Genomic DNA, 20,495 nt, shown 5'->3' on the forward strand with positions numbered 1-20,495 from the left:
ATAAATACTGCATTCAACCAAAAGAGGGCAGATTATGAAGTCTGTATATTATGTTGCCCTTCAGTAATAATTAGATTTAAATAGAGAAGATGGGCACATGACTACCTGATGCAATAATTCACACTACATGATTTTTTGCTCCTATTTTTCCCCTTACAACAATCTTAAAACGTTGGTCTTTCTAAGATTGTGTGGTGTGTTATGGTAGATCGTCCTCCGATCTAAATCAGGGATTTTCCCCGACTGGGATCTTAACGCAGCCTGTTGAATGTGACAGGTAGCCAATCAGAAAGCACGGATTCCCCTCTGTGCTTTCTGAGGGGAAATTACGTCGGGGAATCCCAAACAGCTGAAACAGCGCAACACGAAGTCCAGCGGACATTGGAGATGATATTTGGAAACAACATTAATGTTTATTCAACATGCAAAGAATATAGAAATGACAAGGGGAGGAGTTGGAGCGAAATTGCTACCGCAGTTGATAAACCCGGTAACTTTTCAGCTGTTCTTCATTAACGTGACGTAAATAGGTTCTAATGATTTTCATTCAGTCAGGACTTTACGCTGACACTAGCCACATGCATCGCAGGTAGATTGTAGTAAAGCATTGATTAATGCCTGGTTTTAAAATTAGTTCACTGAACTTGTAGTCATTATTTTGTGCCCATTGTTGGACACCACAGGGCAGGAACGAACCCGATCGAACCGATATACCTAGGATTTCTGTCGGCTAATGTGTGGTCTCTCAAGTTTTGAAAATGGGCCGACAATCGGCCGACAGCTCTAAGATCGTGTCGTGTGCGCTGGGCTTTACACTAAGGAAATGAGGAAGGGAGGAGTCAGCGGAGAGCACCGGAGTTGAGCCTTTTTTCGTTCAGTGTCATTAACAGACAGAGAAAAAGGCCGGAAGAGACGATAATGCCGATAATTAAAATGACGTCGATAGTTTTAATTTATCGTACGATTAATCGATTTGTCGTTTATCGCGACAGGCCTACCTGATGTTGTAAACTGTGTGAAACTGCTCAGTGTTGTGCTGCGAACCCCCAGACCTGGACATTACAATGGACAGAAAGCAGACCTCTAACACTGCAGCAGACTGAGCTCTCCACACTCAGACCCTGGGCTGTTTCACAAAGACCAACAGGACCTTCACAGGGTTAATGTGGTGGCTGTTGTCTTTAACCATAAACCGCACTTTATGGTTTATTGTTAAAACAAACCAGTGTTCACTTTCTGTGATTCCATCAGTCTGATTGAAATAAATTTGTTGAGATGTTTATATGATGTAGGAACAAAGCATTTTCCCTTCAAGTATGACAGCAGGTGTGTGTGTTGTCAGAGAGTTCTTTAGTTTTTGTTCTGGTATAGTCACTGGTGGAGACACAAAGATCTCTAGGTAACTGTGATCACATTAACCGAAGCCACACTGGACTAACGCTGCGGCAGCCAGCCTGAGCCAGGCCTTGGATAATACATGTGTGTAAACCTTTCTTGTGATTGAAGGAAGAAGCAGAGTTTGACCTTTCAACTTGTTTGGCAGGTATTTTCTCAGAGAACACAGTGGAAGTGTAGCGATAGCTGAGAAACGTGGCTCAGGTTTAACATCACCATGACCCCAACTGCTTCCAGAAACAGCCGTCTCAAGTTCTGATGGCACTGCACTCTGTCATTAACCCCAGAATAACACATTGTTCATTTTCCAGGTATTATATGTTGGCAACAGGTGGAAATAAGATCTGTGAGTTTATCAGTGACTCCTGTTCTACTGACAATCATTGAACAGCATTGTCCTGTTACATGTTTGCTAAAGCAACATGATTGTTGCCTTAGTTTACTTGGAAGACATAGCGGTAGCAAATAATAAAAAGGCAATGGTGGGTACCGCTAACTAAAAGGTTTGCTACGCTAATCTTCAAGCATCAATCATTCTGCTAACGCTAACGTGTTACACCAACACAGTATTTAGCAGAAGCTAATGCTAAAGCGCCAACTTCAATTCAAATCAGATGAAATCAGATGTGAATGGTTCATAAGCTGTAACTGGCTAACAGTTAGCCTCTGATGATAATGGGGTCAGAATTGTATTGTCTGCCTCACATCCAAATGACTGTTAGTTTTATTTTTGAGTCTGAATTGCGCTTCGCATTTGATTGAAATTATTAATAGACCATATTGATTAGTCTTATTAAAAAAATGTTTTGTTCCAGAAACATCTCATTTTCATGAGTCCAATATAATAAACTGTGTGAGTTTATTTCCCTGCCACTGATGATGCTCCTCTCTGTGTTCCAGGCTAGAAGTGTGTGTGCTGACCTCATGGTGTAACTGGATTAAAAATGAGCATTAGCAGCGATGAGGTCAACTTCCTGGTCTACAGATACCTACAGGAATCAGGTATCCATCCCCACTTCTACCAAAGAATCTGATAGGCTCTTCCACTACTTTACATTCAGATGTGACACCTTGTCACCTTACAAACGTTGTTTACACAAGCTGTTTACCAAACACTGTGAATGTGGGTTAGAAAAGAGCAAAGGCAGGAAGGAAACCACACAGAGGCTTTTAGTTCAGCTGTTCAGTGTTCCAGGTTTGATGACGACCCAGAGCTTCATTTCTAATCGGCGTTGTTTTCATTTTATTTCTTCTTGGCCATCATTTGGTGACTCAAATGATTGTTCCAGATTTCAAACATAAAATCTGGAACGAAGCTTTAGTGTCGACCAAAAGTGACAGAATTTTATAAATTTACTTCTGAGAATCCACTGATCACCCAGCCAGTCATTAAACTAATTAGTTGTAGCCAGAAATATCTACCATTCTTAAATATTTGCATATTTCATCTTCACAATAAATTCTCTGTTAGATAAACATGGGTGTACTTCATGTTTGTCACTATAAAAGTCAAAACAAGACACTGAAAGATGAAGCAACTTTTTATCATTCAATCTTCAAAACCTAAGTTAAAAAAACTTTAATAATGGGTTCCGTTTTCTCTGGGAGCCTTGGTTTCCATGGCGATGCTGTTAAACAGACTCTGTTGTGCTCCTGTTTGTCAGGGTTCTCCCACTCTGCATTTACATTCGGCATAGAGAGCCACATCAGCCAGTCCAACATCAACGGAGCTCTGGTGCCCCCTGCTGCCCTCATCAGCATCATCCAGAAGGGCCTGCAGTATGTGGAGGCTGAAGTCAGCATCAACGAGGTGGGAAACAAGCCCCTCCCCTTCCTGCTACACCTGGTCCTGCTGCGGAGCGCTCCATCTTTGTTCAGCTCTCACTTCCTGTCTTTGTCCTCTCCTGTCTCGCTCCGCAGGACGGCACGTTATTTGACGGTCGACCCATCGAGTCTCTGTCGCTCATCGACGCAGTGATGCCAGACGTGGTCCAGACGAGGCAGCAGGCGTACCGGGACAAAATGGCCCAACAGCAGGCTGCAGCCTCGGCGCCGGCGTCGGCCGCAGGGGGCAGCATAGCCGGCAACACCAAGAACGGAGAGAACACTGCCAATGGCGAGGAGAACGGAGCCCACGCCTTAGCTAGTGAGTAGGAGCTCTCTGGTTAGCAAAGCCACGGCCCACATCTGTCGGGTGTGTGACAAGTCCAACTGTGTCCACAGACAACCACTCGGATCTGATGGAGGTGGATGGAGACGTGGAGATCCCTCAGAACAAGGCCATGGTCCTAAGGGGCCACGAGTCAGAGGTCTTTATCTGTGCCTGGAATCCAGTGAGCGACCTGCTGGCGTCTGGGTCAGTTCCTCTTCCCCTACCCACAGTTATACATCAGCTAGAATCTGGAAGATGTAACGTGTGTATGTGTGTGTCTGTCTAGATCTGGGGATTCGACGGCTCGTATCTGGAACCTGAGTGAAAACAGCACCAGCAGCTCCACACAGCTGGTCCTGAGGCACTGCATCAGAGAAGGAGGACAGGATGTCCCCAGCAACAAAGACGTCACCTCGCTGGACTGGAACGTGAGTTCATACCAACAAGCTGTGAGGTCCAATTAAAGCCGCTGCCTTCAGACCAGATCATTTTACCAACCAGAGCAATTCTGGGTAGGACAGATTTACAGACGGAAGATGTTTTGTCTTTAACGTTTTGGACAGTTTAGCTTTGAGTGTGTTGCTCTCTTAGCTGACGGGATATTTTGGTCTTTGGTTATTTTGGTTAACATCTAATCGATTACTAAATTAGTTAACAAATATTTCAATAATTAATTAAACACAATTAATCCGATGAATTGTTACAACCCTACAGTCATGTAATTGTTACTTTCAGTTATTAAAATACTGTGTATATAAAAATGACTTTAAAGTATTTTAAAAGAATTTTCTGACACTGAAGGGATGTCACTCCCCTGATGAGGGAGTGACATCATAAAATGGCAGATAGCTAAAATAAAAGTTTCAACACTTGGTATGCGTTGATGAGGAATAGATCACTGTCACTTTACTGAAACTTCCTCTGGAACAGGAATGGACACAACACATGAACATCATCTCATTTTTCTAAATGCACACCGACACATGCCACGTTGTCATGGAGCATTAGGCACGTTACCATGGTGACTCAGCATCAGCAGTATGGATGTCCGTTTTTGTTTTTCCAGACAGATGTTGGTTAATAAGTTGAGCATGAATCTGCAGCTCTGCTTGCATCAGTAATGTTTGTGTTTGTGTTGCAGAGCGAGGGCACCCTGCTGGCCACAGGCTCATATGACGGCTTTGCCAGAATATGGACAAAAGACGGTGAGATGGCTTTGATGGAAATGAAAAATGTTTGTTCACGATCAGCTAGTTTTCATCATCATGTCCCTGGATCCTGTAATAACTCATCATCATCTCATTGCTATTGCTCCTATTTACTGCCATCTACTGGCAACATTATGTAACATCTCAGTGTCAGCTGACATCAGCTTTTGTTGTCGTCTTGCAGGTAATCTAGCCAGCACCCTGGGGCAACACAAAGGCCCTATTTTTGCCCTGAAGTGGAATAAGAAAGGCAACTTTATCCTGAGTGCAGGAGTAGACAAGGTAAGCACATGATGAGAAGCCGATAACGTCTGGACTCTGACACACAGATTCATCCCTCCGTCTGTTCCTACAGACTACGATCATATGGGACGCTCACACAGGAGAGGCCAAGCAGCAGTTCCCCTTCCATTCAGGTACAGCAGGGTCTCCTATGGGTTGTATAGGGATTGTTGGGATCTCGTTGAACTCACCAACATCCTGCTGTCCGTCTCCCACAGCTCCAGCTCTGGATGTGGACTGGCAGAGCAACAACACGTTTGCTTCCTGTAGTACGGACATGTGCATCCACGTCTGTAAACTGGGACAAGACCGGCCTATTAAGACATTCCAGGGACACTCAGTGAGTGGACGTGGAGCCAGATACTCTCTGTGGTTTTAAATCATACATGTTGAAACCGATGTTATTCTGTTTCTACATGTCCTCATTTCTCTCTCTCTCTGCAGAATGAAGTTAATGCAATCAAGTGGGACCCTACGGGGAACCTGTTAGCATCCTGCTCAGATGATATGACGTTGAAGGTAAAACGTATCGTCTCCGTTCCACATAAAGCACAAGGTTTTCATCCCTACAGCCTGAGCACCCCAGTTGCCATGGGCAACAGCATTTCCACTAACAAAAGCATTCCAGACGCATACTATACATGAAGTAATACTTGATATGGATACCAATATAGCATATCCACGTAGCAAGGAGTGGCTCATCCAAATGACAGTGTAACTAATGTTTATGATTGCTGCTTTAGGGTTAGCGCAGCTAGCTTTTTAGCTAGCGGTGCTTACCACTGGCCAAGTGTAACATCAGTTCAAACTAAACAACTAAGCATCTTGTTTAGTTTCTTTTGCACATGTTGACTGTGGATATTCAGTGGAATTTAGCTTAACGGCTTATGAAACCTGGAAGGTGACAGTTTTTTTGTTGTTGTTGTTGTATGGTGTGTGTGTTTTCAGATCTGGAGTATGAAGCAGGACTCATGTATCCACGACCTGCAGGCCCACAGCAAAGAAATCTACACCATTAAATGGAGTCCTACTGGACCGGGAACCAACAATCCCAGTGCTAACCTCATGCTAGCCAGGTGAGAATGTGTTCATGTGAGAAGACTGTGCATCACTGGCTGTGTTTCCATTATGAATGTGTGCAAATCTTTCTCTATATTCTTCTGATGTCGAAAAAACACAATTTTACAATCGTGATGTTTCCATTGTATTAAAAATTAAATTAAAATGACATGTGAATAAGTTAGTTTATGTAATAAGTCATTAAAAATCATGGCAGTGATGGATGTAAACAGTTACATGAGGTATATTTATAATTCAGTCATAGTGTTAGATCTGACCGATCAGCCAATCAGAGGAGACGTCGGCGTTTTATTCAGGCAATGGAGCAACAAGCCCCGCCTACTTGGGAGCGACGACATATGCTGCGTTTTGTGGAAATTGTAGTTGGTGATTTTACAGAAAAGTTATGGATTCAGCACGTTGGAATGACACACAACTTTTTATGAAGTGTTTTTATGAAGAGCTCTGGTGGAGCCAGCTGCACTTTGACCGAAAAACCCCCAAAAACAAACCATCATGTTACTACCATCAATAGTTACATCCAGCTGTTCATCATGTGACTTGTGTGATGGAAAAAATACATTTATTTCATTGTGGGTGAAAACCATCTCATCTTAGTGCAAAACGTTTTTATGGAAAAATGTTTTTCAAAATTGCTATGTATCCATTAAGCTAGTTTATTCTTGTAATTTCAGTTTGAGCAATTTTACAGTCAATAGAAATACATTAAATGAAGCGATGCATCCAAACCTACTGACTGAATTAGGAGCTGCTCCTTTTTACTGCATTCTGTTTGTCTCGCTAATTTTAAACAGGTTCTGCTAGCCTAGCCAAATGTTTTATTTCAGTAACTTTAACCAGCTGTGTGGGGGTGTGTCTGTCTGCAGTGCATCGTTTGACTCCACGGTGCGTCTGTGGGACGTGGACCGGGGGATCTGCATCCACACGCTGACCAAGCATCAGGAACCGGTGTACAGCGTGGCGTTCAGCCCCGACGGGCGCCACCTGGCCAGCGGCTCCTTCGACAAATGTGTCCACATCTGGAACACACAGGTAGGCAGACGAGTCTGTAGATGCTGCGACCTTGTATCGACCTCCTGTGGCCTCATACAATACCCTCTGCCTCCAGACGGGGGCGCTAGTGCACAGCTACAGAGGGACGGGCGGGATCTTCGAGGTGTGTTGGAATGCAGCGGGAGACAAAGTGGGAGCCAGCGCGTCAGATGGATCTGTGAGTACGCAGGGCTGTGAATTGGCTGCTCGTTCCCATAGCGATGCCCTAGCTGACCTCCCGCTCTTCTCTTCCAGGTGTGTGTATTAGACCTGCGGAAATAGAGCTGCTGTTCGCTGGAAGCCATGGACCGACCATGAATGTGTACATAGCCAAATGACTGTCCCTGCCTGCCCTGCGTACTGCTCACGCTTAGGCCCCGCCCACCGACTTACAGGAAGCAGGACACAGGAACAGGAAGCGAGTACCGACACAGCAGGTCCACACACGGGGATAAAGTGACAGATGGATGGAGTGGCGCCCCCCTCTGTTGGGTCAGACTCTCAGAGAGAAGCAGAGGCGGGAGCAGCAGAAACGGAGCAGAGACGTGACGGATTGGAATATTTACCAAAATATGGAAGCTGTTTGGCTTTTTGATCTGGGAAACATTCCCATCGTCATCAAAATGTAAAACAATGAAAACGTGTTGATCTATGTTACTAGTCAGATCTTATTGTGGACATATCGGCTCCTCCACCACAGATAGGATGGCACTTAGGGTTTCTTTTTTTTTTTAAATTTCAGATCTCTTGTTCTATATTTTTTATCATGTGGGAGGGTCAAAGGTCATGGAGACGTCCTCCCCTCTCCCCCCAGGCAGGTGGCAGCGCCTCACTAAGCTTCACCATGCTGATCAAACTGGATTCCTCTGATTCATCCACACGGGCAAATAACACATGATGTCCCCCCCTTACCCCCCTTCCTGTTCTGACCTGGAAGCTGCAGTAGAACCAGAACCAGGTCCAGACTGACTGCTGGTTTGTTCTGATTTTTACTGGGAGCACTGGGAGCTCTGTGTGTTTTCTACTGTTTTCCATGTCATTTTTACAGCTTTTTAAATTAAATGGAATAGTTTCCCTTTTTTCCAGTCATAACTTGTTTCCATTCAGCAGTACAGCGCCCTCCAGTGGCTGTGAGGGAAATGTGACCTGACAGCAGATGTCGTCTCTGTGGATTTAGTCAGGACAGTGTACCATCGCTCCAACCATTAAATGGTTTCCACTCAACCAGTTCCAGTGTGAAACTGGCACTAGTGCTGTTCTTGACAGCAGTGGTTTGTGTTTCAACTGGTACCGATCAACTGGTTGGGCTGGGCCAGAACTTCTCATGGAGACCAATAATAACAAACCAAAACTTTGCATACACCATGTTTGAACCTCTGAAGTCCAGCTCTGGTTTAAGAATAAGCGCTTAGCTGGCAGAAAAGACCCAGTTAGGAAACATGAAATATTTACTAAATCTCTTCTTGGAGCTGCACCAATAAATCAGCCTGGGATCTGATTGATCAGCCAATACACACATGGAAAACCAATCTTATCCACTTTCACATCAGACACCGTCTTCTCCTGTGAGAGAGGACTGACTGACCACCAGGTCACGTCTGCACATGCATGGTTAGAAGTGGTCACCTCTTCATTGTCTACTTAGTGACTTTTAGAAACTATTCTGACAAAGATATTGGTATCTGCCAAAATTGGAATCAGCAGGATTTTGCTCCTCTAGTCTGATTCTCTCATGAATTCTTGTCTTGTTTTTGCTGACAGGTTGATTTCTACGGCCAGCTGTTTGGCTTTTCTGTCCTCTGTTCAGCTGAGCTGTTGCTCAGAGCAACAGGATGTTTCAGTCACAACAGCTGAGGACAGGAAGGGCTGTAGGAATCCAGTTGGTGCAAAACTCTTTACAGGTTTCAACATTTTTAAAACATCCTAATCCAACCAGTGTTGACGGTCCTAAATAAGCCGGTTCAAATCAGAACGAAAGGAGCTTTAAACCTGGTGTGAACATCTGGGCTGATCTAAGAATACTCAGTTGTTGTATTAAAGAAAACGGATGGAGATGATTTTTTTTGTCACATCTTTACCTGATTACAATTGTCTTTGTTGTGTCGGCTCCAGTTTCACTTGTTATTCTTCGGCTTGCTTTAAGCAGCACTGGTCCCAGTGTAGTGGTGGACCTGGACAGACTGGGACAGTACTGGTGCCGTTCCACCAGCTGCAGCAGGAAAACATTTCATCCCCCAGACGCCGTTCCAGACATGCAGTCCCCACAAATCAGCTGGAGATGTTCACGTCTCTTTAATGATGACTGAGCATGGCTGAAAAGGAGTGTTTCCATAGCGACCACACATCCTCTGTGTTTTGCCCGTGTTCATGCAGGTTTCACAAAGGAAGAACTAATGAGCTCTTAGCAGCAACCTGAGCTGTTCAGGTCTGCTCCCTGCATCATGACCTCTGACCTCCAGTCTGCTCCTCACCAAACCTCTGCTCAGTTTTCTACTCTTCTAAAGCCACACTGTCATTTCACTCATTTAGAAACATGAGGCGAGCAGATGATGGTTTGATTCTTTTTACCTTTTCCTTACAGCAATTAACCACTAAATGAATCAGTTTCCATAACAACGCGATCTGTTGGAAACATTTGTCCAAGTGGCAGAGAAAATAAATTTCTCTTTAATTCTAAAATAATAAAAAAAAACAGGATTGCAATGAAATATGAATGTAATTTTCCAACCAAGCAACAGATCTGGGCACAGCAGATGTTTGACGGGAGGATCAGATCTGGAGGCAGAGCTGGTTGCCATGGTTGCAGCTATTTTTTTTAAACTGTTGACATGGTTTATACATGAAACTGAACACAGGACATTTACAGAAAATACTCTGGGTATAAAACCTAGCTGCTTTTTTGTCTCTGATCTCTGATGTTAAAAATATCAACTCTTTCTACTTCTGATCAAATTAAAAAAGGAAAGATGAGCGAATTGGAACTTGTAAGCTTTACTGGACCAAAACCTTCCAGAAGCTTCTCCCTCTGACAGCTGCTGCTGAACATTGTGTTTCCGCCTCCCCAAGCAGAACTCTGGACTTCTGGACTCCACAGATTGATTCATGTTCCTGGTTTACGTCTTGTGTGTGATTTTTTTTAAAAATTTTTTTGTTTGTTTTTCTTGACTGTATTTGAAGTTCTGAAATCCAAACTTTCAAGCGACCATCTTGGACAAGCTGGGGCGTTGCTGAAGCTGCGTTCGGGTCTGGATCAGTCCCCAGGGCTCCATCAGAGCGTTTTCTGTTTTTCTTTGCAGCTTGCATCTCATCCATCTGTGTCATCATTTAAGTCAGATCAGTAAAACTTCAGTGCAGAATAAAATATATTTTGATAAGAGGTTTGAGTTTTGATTTTTCTGTGTGGGGGAAATGAAGTGTGAGCGCTGGGGTAATAAATGAGGCAAAAAAACCCAACAAAAGAAGAAAAAAAGAAATCGGTGACAGTCGTGTTTGTTTTATTTTATGTCAAAACACAAAGAATTGATTTTGGGTTTATGAACAAAATAAAACTTTGATTTCAATGTTCTTAAACACTTACAGTATGTTAGTTTTTCTCAGTTGCTGACATTTTCAAAATAACAGTTATGCAACAACAAAAAAAAGCAAAGTTAAAAATCCTTATGGCATTCATGTCCATAAGGAATGTTGTACATACTGCTGTGAATTAAAGAACATAAAAAATTGAATGTCCAGAACGTTAAAACAATGGTTTCTACAGTTTTTCTACAGATTTGACCGTTTACTGTAAAACCTGAAAAAAAGTTTGAAGAATTGAAGCCTTCAGGATGACGGGACAACGTTCCACAGTTGTTCTGCATTTCCTAGTTTTACCTCAGAACAGCTTGTTGGACGTCACCCTGCAGGTTCTGTGCTTCAGAACCACAGTCCATAATCTAATAAATAAATATTGGGATGCAATAAAAAGGCCCAACATGGAGAGTTCAGTTATTAAAAACACTTTATTAATCCCAGCGTGATTATAAAACATCACCATACATCACCACCATATGAAACCAGCGCCAGCGTTCAGCATAACGTTCCACTCAAAACGCCCAAAAACCACAATTCAAGGTCACTTTGTTCTTTGGCAAACTGTAACCTTTTGTTTTCAACATTGTGACTGTGTGGAGCTTTTGTCTCAATTTGTAATTATAATAGTGTCATAGTAATCTTGCCAGTTGTCTCAGAAAGTGATGCACTTTTTGTTGAGATTCATTAAGTTTTAATTTTTTGCTATTTCAAAAGTTTCTGAGGTGACTGGTGAGAAATGTTACACTTTTACCCAATAGTTTTTGACCCAATATTGTTTCAGTGATTTTCTGGGTTTTCTTGGCTCATTCCACTGAGCACCTGCTTTTTCTGCATTTCCTAAACATTTTTCCCTTCAAGGACTTTTGAAGGACACTGTTGTTGTGAGTGAGGTCCAGAGTGTCTCCGTTCCCAGACAGGACTGCACCACGACCAGCATATAGACCCATCAGAGGCTCCCGTTTACAGGATGAATGACCTCACTGACTGAACTCTTCACTAAAATGTTTTTTTTTTTAAATTCATTTTAAAATAATGTCACAATCTGGAGGTTTCCTAATGCTCTACTACAGATGACAGTTAATGAGCGGCTAGTCGTCCTACACTGACTGCTCAGGTCTTGAGCTGCTGTCATTTCGACCCAACTTTCCAGTCAGTGTTTCAGAAGTTCAAAGTTCATTTCCAGAGGATTCAGGTGGTGAACTGTTCATCCTTCCATCAGCAGATTCTGAGCCCAACGTTCAGGTGAAAATATTAGGAGGCCAAACCGCTCTGATACACTTCACTTGTAACAATACTCTTCCATTATGCCATTTACATCAGTTGTTGGAAGTTCAGAAGATGTGCAGTTCCACTAGGGGTCTGCTAACTGCTGCTGCCGCTAGTCTGAAGGAGCTGAGTGGGGGAGGGGAAGGCTCAGCTGGAGACTGAACCTCAGAGGAGGAGCTTTATGAAAATAGGCAGCACTTTGTCAGACTGAGCATTTGGGCACCCCACAGGGTTGCCATGGAGATCTAAGGATTTCTCAAACATGCATGAAAGAAACAAAGCAACATTACAGGTATGTTTTTGATGAGGGAATAACATTATAATATTATGCAATATAAAAAATAGAGATAATTTTACATAATACCAGAAGGCAAACAATATTACATAATGTCTTCTGAATGACTCAGTGTCTCCTTGTCTACAGTCCTTGGCAAATATCAGTTAAACGTGCATAAAGATGGATTATTCAATGTTTGGCAGCAAGTGAGGAGAGGAGGAACCCCACTCCAAATAGTTCCAGTTTGGTAAAGTCAAACTGGACTTTACCAGTTTGACTGGGGCCTCATGTACAAAGACTGGCAGCCAGAGGAATCAGCCAGAGGAATCAGCCAGAGGAATGCCACTGGCCCCATCAAAGTACAAAACGAAATATTCACATCGTCTTGTTGATGGGCATGAGAAAGTATTAATGGCCTGGAAGGAAGGGGTGTACACACCATCCATCCAGACAGACAGACGTGTGTATTTTAATGTCTTAAAAATTTCAGCGCAATTCATCCCATTTTTGTTATCTTCCGTACAAAAACCCAGAGCAGGAACCTTGGTTTTGTGTTTCTTGTACACCCGTAAATCTGATGCACAAGCGACACCCACAAACAGTGATGGAAGAGCATTTGTGGATAAAACACAGCCATAAACGTCTGACCAATCACACATGACATCACACAGACTCTGTGTGAAAACGTTCATCCACAGCGGCTCTCATTGACAGAATTGTGTGATGAAAAATTCGTCCTCTAGTTCACAGGTTCTCCTCTTCTCACCAGGCCGGGTCAAAAAGACAGAGCTGTGTGTGTGTGTGTGTGTGTGGTGTCATGTGATTGGTCAGGAATGTGTGTTGTGTTTTATCCAGAAATGCACCCAGACAGCAACGTTGACATTTCACTTCAACGAGTTTCTAATCCAAATCCATGAGGAGAGTTTATCAGACATGATGAAGAATTATTTCTCTGATTCTTCACAGAATCCCTACAAAGACAAATGTCAAATAGCATTTTCATTATTAGCCAACATTGTGTCCTCTGAATCATCTCAGCCACTGTCAGGAAACAACCGCTCTCTACAACGCATAATATACTCATCAGTAGGAGGCGCTGTCTCCAGGCACTCTGTGCTGTGTATGAACGGTGTGTGGAATATAAACAGGCCGACTGTTCCACCCACTGATTTACTGCTGCCTGCTAACGCTAGCAGAAGACAAGACAAATGTTCTTCATGCCTCAAACTCATCTAGAAATGTCTGAGACTCCAATTCCTTCAAGTTCCTCTGCTTCCTGCATCTACTACTGTTGGCTGACAGATGCATACTTACATGCATTCACATATTTAATCATTTAGTGTTGTGCTTTCAGTTCCATATGGATTTATCAAAGAAATCTACATGAATTCATGTGTACGCACAGCTTCCTACAGCTGACTCGTACAAAGAATTATTAGGGCCATTTGTAGATAGAAAAAAAGGAGGAGTCGATTTCTGACAAAAAAAAAAAAACAACAAAAAACTCAGAAATTAGAAATTAGATTATTCTCAGAGATTTTCTACAAAAAAACAAATATTTTTTTGAGCTCCAAAAGTCGGAAAATTGTGAGAGAAAAAACTCAAATGTTGAGGTCAATCTCAGAAATGTTCTAGGTAAACATTCCAAAAGTCAAAATGTTGAGTTTCAAAAGTCTAAAACTTTTAACATTTGAAAATTTTCTGAGATTCAAACGTTGAACATTTTTACCTTTTGAAACTCAGAAATTTCCAGTTTTTTTCTAGAAAGTTTCTGAGATTCATTTCAAAATCTCAGAGTTTTTTGGAGCCAGTTTACTCATCTCTGTTTCTATCTGTAAAAACTCGGGTTGTTTGCGTTTCCTTCAGAAAATCCACACCAGCTTTTGTCCATGAGGCTCTGGTGGGGAGGAGAAGGGAAAACACCCTTGAGGCTGTTTTAGGCCATGCTGAATGCAGAAGTAGATTGAATGAAAGTGCAGTGCAATGACAATGAAATATTTATCAAAAATGCTAAACTGTTCCTTAAAAATTGGTTAAAAATAAAAGAAGAAGAAAGCACTTGCTACGCTGCAGCTTGGTGGCGTGTTGACGTCGGAGTGCTCAGAGGAAGGAGGACAGGTTTGCTGCTGTGACGCTTCCCGTCACGTTGTAGACGTGCAGCTCCGGCTCAGGGCCGTAGTAAGGCAGGTAATGGGTCACGTCTGCCAACGTCTGCAGGATATCGTAGGTTACTGCAAACAGGAAGTACGTGGGCAGCAGCCAGGTGAGGCTGAACACACACTCCCCCACTGGCAAAGGGACGGCCAGGTGTCTGGAAACCAGGAGACAGAGAAGCGCCTGAATGCACCACAGGGACACCTCACCCGGCGCCTTGTGAGCAGGCGGCTCATCTGTTCAGGTACTCACTGGAATCGCTCTTCTCTGGACTCCCTCAGCATGATGAACACAAACAGGCCCACTTCAGTGTTGAGGGAAAACGAGACAACTTTGTCCAACATGACAACAAAACCCTGCAGTAGGAGGAGAACAGATTATTCCCACAAATCTACCATTACTCTGTGTGTAGGGGGGCACAGGCGTGTGTGTGTGTGGTGTGTGTGTCATTTACCCTGGGATCACACACTGACACAATGAAAATGATCCCAAATCCAAGCAGGGAAAATCCGAGTTGGGCGAAACTGAGAAACAAAAAGACAAAAGCGGAAAATGAATCGACTTTAAAACCCAAACAGTTTATGCTTCACTTTTCCAACGTCTGTCTCTGTGTTACAACACTTCAGCTCTAGTAATGCTGATGATTCACTGCGGTGAAACAAATCAAGCGCTCGGGTGATATAAGGCTGGATCAGGTTTTAACTCTCTCTCACAAGAAGCAAGATAATTCCTGGACAACAACACAACACTTGCATATAACTGAACAGATGAGCCTTCAGGCTTCAGTAAATTGTTCCCAGGATGAACCAAACTGCAGCAGCTCCATGACTCTCTTCCTTTGTCTTTCTACTCATGTCAAAACAGAAAGCACTGAGTTCCAGGGAGCCTCCAGTTAACTTGGATCATCTGGGCTTTCCCTCATTGTGTAAAGAGACAGTAATCATTTTGCATGTAAACTTCTGATTTTGAAGACAAATAAATCTTTGGTTATCAAGCTTTCAAAAGTGAATTATTCCTGAACCTGCACACGACTGCTATAACACAACAGAGGTTGTTTTTAGGCTACGATAAAGAGAATTTTGACTCTGACTTTTTGGAGCTTTCCTGGTTCTCAGATTGAACATGGACTCTCAGCTATCATCATTTCAAATCTCCACCAGACGAGCCGTCCTGTCTTACCTCCTGGCGGAGCAGCGCTGGTGTTTGCTTGGTGAGTTTCTCTCCCAGGCTTCAGCCAGCCACTGCAGCCGGCTGCTCCACACAGAGCTCACCAGACCATCGACTGGAAGGAAGGAAACACGCTGTCAGAACCAAACCCAGCAAAACATTTTGCAGCTCAGAGCAACCCCAGCCGGTCTGCAGTCAGGGAACTGTCCCGTCTACTGACAGCTGAAATGTCCGGAGCCTCTGTAGTGGCAGCAGAACTCACTGGTATGCTTCATGGCGGATCCCATCACCAGGAAGGACACAGTGACGCTGATGGCGATGAACACCTGGATCAGCTGGGCCACCCAGGAGTAGGCCCTGTAACGCTCATTAATGATCTACATGGAGGGGTGGAGGAGGTGGAGGAGGAGGTGGATGTCCAAATGACAATGAAGACCCGACAAGGGTCCAGATAGACAGCGTTTAGAAAATCACAGCTCAGACAGTGAGTGACATATTAGCCTTAAAACGCTCACAGGTTCAAATATTCATGTTTCATAAAGACATGGAGTCTTCATCCAACATTCTAACATGGAGAGTTTTATCTTCTTCCACAACATCTCACCCCCAACCTGCTGATCTACTGTTTCACTATAAACCAGATGTATCGTATCTTCTGTAAGGTCAGACTGGTTGTCATGTCAACAGATACTTCTGAGAGGTAGATCTCACCTGCTCCTTCTACATCACCCTGAGCCACCTGACTGAAGCTGTCCATGCCAGGTAAGTCCAGGTGAAACGCTCCATGTTTAGATCTACATGGTTCCTTCAGCAGCTCAGACCGTTGGATGTTCTTAGCTCTGCTTTAACCCTCTCCATCACCTGGCCTGCTGTGTTTGTTAGTCTTCATGATGTCGTTTTCTCTCACCGAAGTGGCCGAGATATTTCTTTTTATAAAGACCTGGCTGTAGCAAACCTCTGATGTCTGAACAGAACGACCACACTCTCACCGAGGCCTCGCTCACACGCAGCCGGGAATTCAAAAAACAAATATGTCCTGAACATGGTTTAAAAAGATATCATCGTTTCAGACAAGCTAAACCCTATGTTAGCCAATCAGAATAATTCAAAACAACCACAACTTCCTGTTAGGCATTAAAGTTAATAAGACAAGACAATTTCTATTGGGAATTGTGCCAAAGGAAGTATGTGGATATACTGGTGCATTAGTTATCACAGAATGTGACCTCAGGTCATGGACACACACAAATATACAGTTTTGTCAAATCTCCTATGTGTCGGAGCTTTTATTAATGATTATTTTTAGTGATATTAAACAGAATTTTTGTGAGGACGGTAAGGCAACTAAACTAAACATGTATTAGTTTTCCCAGATTTCTGGCTCTGTGTGGACTGAGATTAAATCACAATCTTTTTAGTTTCCTGATTTCAACTGGTTTCACAAAATACACTTAGACATATCAGATTAAAAAGAGCGTTTTACAGTTTTTAGATTTGTACTCGTATGAAATGTTAAAAATGTATTCTTCAATAAAGCACCGCCTCAGGTTGCTAACTAACTAAACTCCCAATAACCGTTGGGGTGTGAGAGGCACTGAAGGACAGCAGAGCTCTACATGTGGAAGCACTGAGGGGAGAATATTGACTCCTTCCTTTCAGGTTGTGTGACCTGGAACTGGGACTAAATGAGCTGGCTGGCCCTGCAGCTCTCTGCTGCGTGTTTTTATTAGCACCACAGGTGGCTGTTTACCGAATGGAAGCATTGTTTTCTGGCTAATTGAATCCAAACACTGGTTGATCACATTTTTGTTCCAGTTGACTTCATCCTTTATTATAATCCACGGGCCTCTTGGAGCGCCGGCTGCCAAAGCCTCTACAGCTTCTCATGTTATTCATTTAGGTTCATCAGAAAAACACAGAGGAAAAAAAGTGGAGCATATAGAAAAGCTAAACCTAGCATTAGTTTTATAGGTGTCTAAATTATTCTATTTAATGCAGATAGTTAGTTGCACATGAATTATGGATCTTTACATCAGCTGACTTATAGGCATTCACATTTATGTACAAACACACTCACACACTAGAGTGTATTTCCTCCAGGCCTTCAGGGGCTGAACATGGGAAGATATACAAAGGTTTCATAGTCACAGATGGTAAAGACTGAGTTGTGTTGCTCAACCTAGCAACACTGTGGCAGTGTTGCTGTACTTGATAATGTAGCAATTGTCAAGTAAAGCAGACTTAGTGTCAACCTGAGGATTTGTCTTAAGAGGCAATTTGTCAATATGTTTATGATTCGTCTGATCAGGTTTAAACGATGTTGAATGAAGCTGAGCTCCTCCTACTGTGTAGTTCTAACTTTTATCAAAGCTCCCACTTTTTCACATATCTCAGAGTCACTACAATTTATTGTTTAACTTAAACTAAACATAGTTTTCATAGAAAAAGGTTAGCAAAATAAAATTTGGACTCGTTATAATTTCTTGATTTTATCGTACACTGAAGATTCTTGAGAAGTCTCACCTTTGTCAATGGAATGGTAGCTATCTCTCCAGCCTTTTCAGACCTGAGGAGAAATCATACACACACACACACACACACACACCCACACACACACACCCACAGTGAATGTTGGTTGATCTGAAGAATACCAAAATATTTCTCACATCAGCAAAAGTCTAATCGTGTTGTGTTCATAGATTCTTTAAAGCATTTAACAATTCTGCCTGAGAAAACTGACACCGCTCATAGAGACGGTAAGATAAAACATCCCATCTCCAACTTACAAGCCAGGAACAGTTTTAAAGAAACAGGAACAGGGAAGTGGGTAAGGACAGAGCTTCAAGTTTCCCTTCCTGTTCTTGTAGATACTTGCACTTTGTGTTTTTTTCAAAAGGTGTTGGAATTAGATTTCTTTCAATGAAGGATCAAACTAATCCTGTGAAACTAAACAAAGCAGAGGGTGAAACATGACGCTGGTTCTTGGCATGAAGCAATAAAACCTGGGTTGGAAACGTTCTGTTGTTTCTTTGAACACAATTCAAACCACCCAGGTTACATTAAGTGTGGATGAAATAGGACCTGGCAAATGTGAGAAAAACCCATAATCATTAAACCATAAATTTAACCACCATGACAGCCAAAAGAGGGTTTGTTGATCCAACATCCTGCCAGGCAGAGCAACCGTCTAGTCAAAGCAACAGCCATTTGTGACAAAGCTGCCAGATGGGCTGTTTGCGTATGGAGGAGGGCGTGTGTGTGTGTACATCAGCAGAAGTCCTTGTGTAACAATAAGGAGAGTATTACAAAACTAGAACTCATCCTTAGAATAATACTGTCAGAAGTTCTTTTTATGCTGTTTTCATAAAAAATAGCATCAAATGGACTGAATTCTTGAAGAGATTTCAGGGAAAGAAAGGAGCAGATAAAAATTTTGTAATTATGGTAAGTTCTCATCTTATTTGCTATAGTCTGAGCTAGTGGGATCATGTTACGTAGATATGATATCGGAGGGACCCCAAGGTTGAGCCTTGGGGAACCCTTCACGTGATTTCTGTCATCTGTGATGTAAAGTTACTAACAGGCCTGATTTCATACTAGAGTCACAAGCAGGAGGTTCTGTAACCCAGAATTCCTTTTCTATTCTTTGTATTTATCTCTTTAAAAACTCCTGCTCTTTCTGAAGCCCCGCCTTCAGGCAGTCATCATAGCATGGCTCCTCTATTAACCCTTTAACAATTTGACCAGAGTCTGATGAATTCAACAGATGAGCTGCTCTACCAGGTATTTGCTAATTGCTGCTGGCTAGTCTGAAGGAGCTGAGTGGGGGAGGAATGCTGCTCTGTGAGGCAGAAGCTCTGGAGGTTGAAAACTGTAGCTCAGAGGAGGAGCTGCGTCTCGAAGGCGGAGCTAGGTCCACCAAGGCGTTTTGCACAGCTGAATGGTTGCCATGGGAGATTAAGGGATTTCTCAAACATATGAAAGAATCAAGGCAACACTCCAGGTTTTTGAAGAGTGAATAAGATTATAACATGACATAAAGCTCAAAAAAGTTGATTTTACATAATACTGTCCCTTTAACACACCAGAATACAATAATTTTAGGGTCTACATGAGTGAATAGTTTTGGCAGCATAATGCAGCTGGTTCCTGGTGACACTGAGATCTGCTTTCAAACTTAGTTTATCTTTCCACGTCTCTATTAAAAGTCTGACCACATTTGTTCTTCTCCACTAGGAAGTTTGGCTCTCAGAGTAGAGAAACATCAGAAAGTGAAGGAATGGCCTAAATTATAAATGTGCTACCAACAGAAAATAAAGGGAACACACAGCGAGTTACTGATAAATCTACGAATCACTCCTTCCATTCTAAACTCTAATGCTATGGATTTGTCTACAGCACAGCAGGTTTAAATAACAGAACTGAGACCTCCTCTGCAAAAGCAGAGAAGGACTCTAGAGGTTGTGATCACAGCTACAGGATTCTACTGTGGGTAAAATCACTACTGAAGATTATTTCCAGTTTAATATTTCCAATGGGGCCAGAGAGATCAGACTAACATCAGATGTTGGCGACGACCCAGGTAATCGACACATACAAGTAAATCACAGGAAATTTGTCCACAAAGTTATGCATAAAAAAACATAGTTGAATATTGATGTGAAGAGCCAGAGGACAGTCAGTGCTGCCCTGATCTCATCGTCATGGAGCTTCTTTAGGAATGTGGGTTGTGGACGCTAGCATTAGCACTGGGGACGTCCTCATTCAGAGCAGGTAGGGCTCTGTGGATCTGAGTCCTGCTTCTCCTCTTCCTCCTTCTTGACCTTCAGTGACATCATCTCTTGCTCTGTAGCTTTAATGTTCCACCACATTCAATTTCTGCCTGACCACATGCCCTCAAAATGTAATTTTT

General features: G+C 42.8%; 2 protein-coding genes across 6 annotated transcripts in view; one reads left to right on the forward strand and one right to left on the reverse strand.

Moving 5' to 3' along the window:
• Positions 1–10,525, forward strand: part of tbl1xr1a (TBL1X/Y related 1a) — a 50,663-nt gene extending 40,138 nt beyond the window's left edge. For all 4 annotated transcript variants that reach the window (XM_032571043.1, XM_032571041.1, XM_032571044.1 and 1 more), the window contains 14 exons: positions 2,296–2,397; positions 3,060–3,205; positions 3,316–3,541; positions 3,619–3,751; positions 3,834–3,975; positions 4,689–4,752; positions 4,940–5,037; positions 5,111–5,171; positions 5,256–5,377; positions 5,482–5,556; positions 5,986–6,113; positions 6,984–7,149; positions 7,226–7,327; positions 7,405–10,525. In XM_032571043.1, the coding sequence (XP_032426934.1) occupies positions 2,340–2,397; positions 3,060–3,205; positions 3,316–3,541; positions 3,619–3,751; positions 3,834–3,975; positions 4,689–4,752; positions 4,940–5,037; positions 5,111–5,171; positions 5,256–5,377; positions 5,482–5,556; positions 5,986–6,113; positions 6,984–7,149; positions 7,226–7,327; positions 7,405–7,431 (1,548 nt within the window). In that variant the 5' untranslated portion in view covers positions 2,296–2,339 and the 3' untranslated portion in view covers positions 7,432–10,525. The remainder of the gene's footprint in view (positions 1–2,295; positions 2,398–3,059; positions 3,206–3,315; positions 3,542–3,618; positions 3,752–3,833; positions 3,976–4,688; positions 4,753–4,939; positions 5,038–5,110; positions 5,172–5,255; positions 5,378–5,481; positions 5,557–5,985; positions 6,114–6,983; positions 7,150–7,225; positions 7,328–7,404) is intronic.
• A 603-nt stretch (positions 10,526–11,128) lies between these two features.
• LOC116725155 (uncharacterized) overlaps positions 11,129–20,495 on the reverse strand; it is a 69,919-nt gene continuing 60,552 nt past the window's right edge. The window contains exons 13-19 of one of the 2 annotated variants that reach the window (XM_032571040.1): positions 18,107–18,149; positions 15,846–15,960; positions 15,596–15,698; positions 14,871–14,940; positions 14,669–14,772; positions 14,322–14,573; positions 11,129–14,159 (exon numbers count right to left, since the gene is read on the reverse strand). In XM_032571040.1, coding sequence (XP_032426931.1) covers positions 14,363–14,573; positions 14,669–14,772; positions 14,871–14,940; positions 15,596–15,698; positions 15,846–15,960; positions 18,107–18,149 — 646 coding nt within the window. In that variant the 3' untranslated portion in view covers positions 11,129–14,159; positions 14,322–14,362. Of the gene's footprint in view, positions 14,574–14,668; positions 14,773–14,870; positions 14,941–15,595; positions 15,699–15,845; positions 15,961–18,106; positions 18,150–20,495 lie in introns of both variants that reach the window. The other variant, XM_032571039.1, reaches the window with a different exon arrangement.

The sequence above is a fragment of the Xiphophorus hellerii genome, chromosome 9, assembly GCF_003331165.1.
Source record: "Xiphophorus hellerii strain 12219 chromosome 9, Xiphophorus_hellerii-4.1, whole genome shotgun sequence".
In the NCBI taxonomy this organism is placed as follows: Eukaryota; Metazoa; Chordata; class Actinopteri; order Cyprinodontiformes; family Poeciliidae; genus Xiphophorus; species Xiphophorus hellerii.